General features: G+C 42.5%; 1 protein-coding gene across 5 annotated transcripts in view; it reads right to left on the reverse strand.

Moving 5' to 3' along the window:
- Positions 1-5,687, reverse strand: part of PTBP2 (polypyrimidine tract binding protein 2) — a 46,751-nt gene extending 41,064 nt beyond the window's left edge. For all 5 annotated transcript variants that reach the window (XM_057373414.1, XM_057373406.1, XM_057373396.1 and 2 more), the window contains exons 1-2: positions 5,528-5,687; positions 3,930-3,960 (exon numbers count right to left, since the gene is read on the reverse strand). Coding sequence is in view for 4 of the 5 variants with exons in the window: in XM_057373406.1 (XP_057229389.1) it covers positions 3,930-3,960; positions 5,528-5,535 (39 nt within the window). In the remaining variant the exon portion in view is untranslated. The remainder of the gene's footprint in view (positions 1-3,929; positions 3,961-5,527) is intronic.
- Positions 5,688-6,000: the final 313 nt, after the last annotated feature.

A 6,000-nucleotide genomic window follows, 5' to 3' on the forward strand; every position in this document is an offset into this window, starting at 1 on the left:
CTGTGTTTACAGGTATGAGTTTCACTTCCTAGCTATAACTGGGGCTGTCCACGCTTGGCAGCTGAAGCTTGGTTTTGGCCAGATTCCAAAACACCGTCATGAAGGTCAAAAATTCCCAAATGCTGTGTACCAAATAATGCATCCAAGAAGAAATGACTGGCTCTTTTCTCCTGTCAAATAGAAGTACACCTCACTGTTCTGAAACATGCAACACACATACACAAAATGAGTCACTCCATTGTTCAGGCCCCATTTACTGCACAGCTACCCCTCCCATCCAGGAGAAAGATCACCCATTAATCTTAAGTGGCACACACTGAAATACATTAGGAGAGATGATCCTCAATATGCACCCAAATTTCACCCAAGTTATTCATCACACCTGTGTGACATATATTCCTTACATCATGTTTTATACCTCTCCAAAGATTCTTTTAATTACTCCAGTGAAAAGACACATTATATACTTCATACATTCAACTGCTGAAAAAGATTCTATCACACTAAGTGCCAAATCAGTTATCAAGATTAAAGCACTGTAATTGTAAAGAGAACACAAGAGAGCAATTCAAAGTACAGTTATTAGATGCTGATGCTCAAAACTATATAACCAGAGACTAAGGATGTGATGTAATAAAAACAGAGCAACTGTAATGTACTTCTTTAAAATGAAAAAGCAAACATTTTATATAATATGACCATTTTTTGAAACTAAGCATAAAGAAATCTATAAAATGTATAGAATTTGTTCAAGGAACCGATTTATTTTTTAATTGATTGACTACGTAAATACTAACATCACGGGAATCCTTAACTGTCTTCTATTAAAGTATCTTTACACAAACTGTTTATATACAATTCCAGTTCACAAATTAGCATCACACATAGAATGAAAGCTCATTCTTTTTACATTATTTTGCAGATTGCAGTGTAAGGGATGAACTGTGCAGTGACATTTCCCTGCTTCCATGAATTCTAGGTAAGCAAAACAAGACATTACAGACCAAATCAAGTATGAGGTATTTCATATGTACTTACTGGGTGTGACGTGCTCTAATGCTTTCAGAAATTAAAGCACACTGCTCCTCTGACAGGTTTTAGCTAGGAAGTGTGTTTCCACTGCATATTTTGAGTCACGCAAATCCCCACATTTACTCTACACAAAACAAGTTTTCAAATTGTATTTATCACTTTTTCCACCTCCATTTTAAGTTTTATGTTTTGTATGGTTTTTTGGTGACTCAACATGTACATAAAATGAAGACTGAACATCAGATGAACAAAAAATGTTTTAAATCAAATCGTGTGTACAATACAAATAAATGGTAATGGTCTCAAATTTATCCCTCATTTGCAGGTAAATCAGATGATAAAACTGCTTATAAAGCATCATAAGCCAAGTACTCCTTTTACTCTGTACTTGCCTTGACCACATGCAATTCCCAAAGCTAAAAAAGCCCTCTTTTAATTGAAAGACAATACCCAGACTACAACAGTTAACTTATTCTACTCTTTTAAGAATGGGTTTAAAAATCTAATATGTTCACTTTTCTGTTTAAGAGAACAACCAGCTAGACAACTGTTATAACTTTCAAATTTGTATTAATATGACTTATGATGATGAAATAAAGCAAATTTTCCAAACAGAAGTCAYATCTCACAATACATTTCTCCAAATAGAACTGAAAGTATCACAAACATGTTTTGCAGGGGATCAGCATATACACTGCGGGTGAAAAATCTCAAGAAAGCATCAAGTGAAAAAAAATATCTCAGATAAGGTGATTTCTCACAGGTGAGTTTCTGCCCACATCCAATGACTATGCAATCACAATAAAAGCAGCATTGGAAGAGCATTAAAACTGCTAATGCAACTCCTTGGATTCAAAACCTACTCCCTACACATTCCCATAGTACCCCATGAAAAAGCTGACAGCCAAGGGAAGGCCAGATGAATGATCCAAGTTGCATATATTCAGTTAATAAGCAAAGCATTCCTCAACTTTAAAACATCAGTCCATCAAAAGCAATGAACAGTCACCAGTGAACATAAGGACAAATGTTTCACTTGTCCTTCCACAACACACGAGTGAAGCTGGCATTACACTGCTACCCACACTATTTACATCAATTAGAAAGAAATCCCATTTTCCATTCTTAGTCATATCTTGAGATAATTACAGAAGCTCTAGAATACAATCCAGTTTATTCCCGCCCTATTTAACAGATTTCTTCAGGAACTACTTCCAAGCACAGTTTGTTTTCTTTTAAAAACCAGACAGCAAGTCCATTTTTACAAGGCAAAGAGCACAACTTTTTGATACTTCTTAGCATCTCCTTGTGTTTCCTTTAATCACTGCCTCCAATATATCTGTCTTGCCTTCTTTCTTATATTCAAAATATAACTTTTACAATCAACAGAAAGAAGTGGCATCTTCATTTCATTGTCTGGCTAGTAACTTAAAATCTGGTTCCAAAACTCAACTACCCACWTAGGATACATTTCATAACACTCAAATTCTCATAGATTGAAGGTGCTCACAGTAAAGACTGAAAGGGATACTGAATCAATTTACTTCTCAAGAAGTTAGAAATGTCAGAATTTAAGATCCAGGCAATACATGATCTACCTGACACYGCTCCTTTGCTAGACATGAGTAAGAGCAATTTATGATTTTTCGTTGTTGCTCTGAAGCTGTGCACATAGAGCCGTTCACTGCTGAAAAACTTGGAACTTCCATAAGTCTTCTTCCAAACTACTAAATACAGTGCTAAGCCTTAATGTGTTAACACTTTATCCTCACAGGCAACAGAGAAACAATCATGCCAGTTCCATATTTCTATTGTAATTGGCTCCCTCATAAGTACTTTGATACTACACTTTTCTCACAATTCAGAGAATGACTGTAAGCTYGTCTTCCAATACTGCACAAGCATATGGAGCCAGATAGGTCCAGAATCTATGTAACTGACTTCTCACAGCTCTTCCTAGAAGCAAGTTATCCAGAAACATTATTCAGGTAGATCTGACAGAACAGCTGCTGTATCTACAGGCTTACTGTATTRTACAGGAACTAGACCAAATCCAGCAGGACCAATACTGAATCTCAGCAACTGGGCCTTACTAAACAAAGCTGGGCTTAGCAAGCAGTTAACACAGATCAGCTTCAGGTGAAAAGGCAGGTATGTAGCCCAAGCTACAAAGTCCCTGAACAAAAGTGAAGAATTAACTGTATGCACTAGAAAACTTCTGTTTCTACCACTGAAATAGAATYACTCTCATTAATTCATTTAAGTTCTCTTGTCCCATATATCTCTGCATTATTTCTCACTCTGCTACTATGTAGTACTGATCTAATTTCTGTCACAGATTTGAATAAAAAAATAATAGTAAATTAACAGCCATTTGGAAGCCCTTTCGTTGTTATAAAAATATGATAAATTCATAACTGAACTTGAGAAATTAAAAGTGCAGCAAAGCAAACACCCACTTCTGTGTCTACATAACAAATTCTAGCTCCCATTTTTTTGTGTCCTATTACAGATAGTTACTTCTTTTTTAACTTCAGTGGGAACTGTTTTGAAAAAAGGAGGGGGAGGGACAGAAGAAAGCATGACTTTTACAGTCCCCATGCAACAATGCAAGAGTGTTGTTTTGAAAAAAATATGCRAAATCAAGTTTTAAAATAAGAAGCTGACACCACTACATTAATTCAGAACCACTGTTTACAGTTCAGTGCCTAGAAAAGTCTTTTGTGTASAGCCTTCAATTTACCTCTAGGGATTTTTGTTTAATAAAGCATATACGGCTGACTAGATATCAGCTCACAATGACCAGTTAAACTCTTCCAACATGCAATTACTGACGCTCAAAGCAGTTCATTTTGTACCAGCAAACTGCCCCCTTATTTGTTAAGTGTACATCCTACCTTCACACCAACTGCAACATCAGTGACAATGCTGTGAAAAAAAGAAAAAAAAAGAACACAAGTCAACCAATTTATCCTTATAAACCAAACTTTTCAATGTTTTGCAATGACAAGATAATGAGGAAACAAACAGGCAACAACTTCCCCAGCAAGAAACTATGTTCAAAGAACATAGAGTACTGAAGTACAAAAGAAACTTTTAAAAGCCACTGTGCTCCCCCAGCTTATAGACTTTTCCAAAGAGTACAAAGTTTTGAGTACATGTTATTCCAGCGCAGTGCAGCCAGGAAATTTATTTAGGAAACTCGGGTTTCTGGACTATGAAAGATTATAGGGTGGAAACAGAGTAATTTAAGGTAAGTACAGAACTTCGCACACACCTCTATTAACTAAACAGCCAGTTCAGCAACATAGCAGCATGGCCTGACCTATTCTTTGAACAGCAGAAAGCAATGAAAACTTTTAATTTAAAATGTTTTTTTAATTAACTCGGAAAAAAAACCCCAATGCATTGGCAGCTACACCTATATGAAATTCAATGAGGTACATCTACGCAAAACTCTGCAACAGGTATGTCAAGGTACATCTTTTTCTTAGAGGTTGTGACATCACCACTCATAGCGTATATCACAATCCCAAAAGAAACCTTAGTCCATGCACGAAAAAAAAAGATACATGAGAGCATTCCACAGTGTAGTACTCATTACTGACAAGACTTCTCAGACAGGATTTGTAACTCCTACCATTATAATCACAACCATAAAAAGCCTTTGGAACTCTCACAGTTGAAAGGTTATATGCTCAAAGCATACCAAAGAGATGGCTTCTCTGTTTGAGGCAGAGTAAACAATCCAGTAGGAAATTTGGAAGCTGAAAGCTGTTGTATTTACACGGCCGAAAGCTACAGCCAGCAGCCCCATTTTCCAGGTCCAACAAAACACAGGCCTGGCGTGTAGTGCCTGCCCATCCCAGCCCACACTGTCCCGTAAGGCCGACTCCTTCCAACCTTCCCTTCTTTGGTTTTTACAGCCAGTCCACTGCATATACAAAGGCATCTTTCTACCTGGGGAGGGAGGGAAGCCGAAGGGCTTATTAGGCAGTTTCTGAAAACAAAAGAGCTCGACATCTGGCTCCTGCTGGCATCGCTCCTCCCCTCCAGCCAGCTCCAAAACAAACCCAAGCCCTGCAGCGCGCCCCTCCTCACCCCACGGCCGGGGGAGAGATGCCGAAGGCGGGGGAGGAGGAGGGAGCGAGGGGCTTTGGGGGGTACGGATCAGAGTAGATGGTGCTGCTTCTTTACATCGAGACGCGRCGTCTCGGGTACTACATTTAAGTAGGGGGCGGCCCAAAGCCCTCGTTGATTTGAACGGCAGACCTTACAGAGGGGGCCGCGTTACGGAGACTGAGCTCCCTCCTGCCCCGCTCCCGGCTTGTGCGGGSCCTCAGGCTGTCCCGCGGCGGGAAGCTCACCGCTCCCCACACCCTCGGAGACGCCCGCCGACAGCCAGCGAGCGCGCGGCACCGGGACGGTCCCACCAACCGAGCGGCAGCACAAGCGCGGCGGTGCRCTCGCTCCCAGCGCCCCGGTGCCCACTCACCCGTCCATCGCCGAGCAGGGCAGAGCGCGGGCAGCGGGACAGGAGCCGCGCACGGGGAGGCTGACAGAAAATGGCGGCCTGGCCTGCACGGAAACCGCCGAGCGTTGCCGAGTGCCGGGCTCCGTTCCGCGTCCCCCTCCGCTACCGCGCACGCGCCCGCCACGTGCGCATGCGCCGCGCCCGCCGCTGAAGCTTTTGCCCTCAGCCGCCCGGCGCGAGCCGGCTCGTGAGGCGGCGCGAGCCTGCCCCGCCCGCGGCGGGAGGCGGGAACGGCGGGAGCGGCAGCGGCGGCGCTTTCCCCACACGGGTCCGGGCCGATCCCGCCCCTCCTGCTTCACCGCCGCTGCGGGAGGGCGCGGGGGCTCCTCAGCACATCGCCATTCTCTGCYGTCTCACCCGGGCCCCGGCTGAGCCGCCGGACCCCACTTGTTGAAGGGAGGAAGTTTCCGCGCTTGGTGCCAGCGCTTCCCAGC

The sequence above is a fragment of the Malurus melanocephalus genome, unplaced genomic scaffold (assembly GCF_030028575.1).
Source record: "Malurus melanocephalus ecotype Western Australia unplaced genomic scaffold, MMel_1.1 scaffold_8, whole genome shotgun sequence".
Classification (NCBI taxonomy): Eukaryota; Metazoa; Chordata; class Aves; order Passeriformes; family Maluridae; genus Malurus; species Malurus melanocephalus.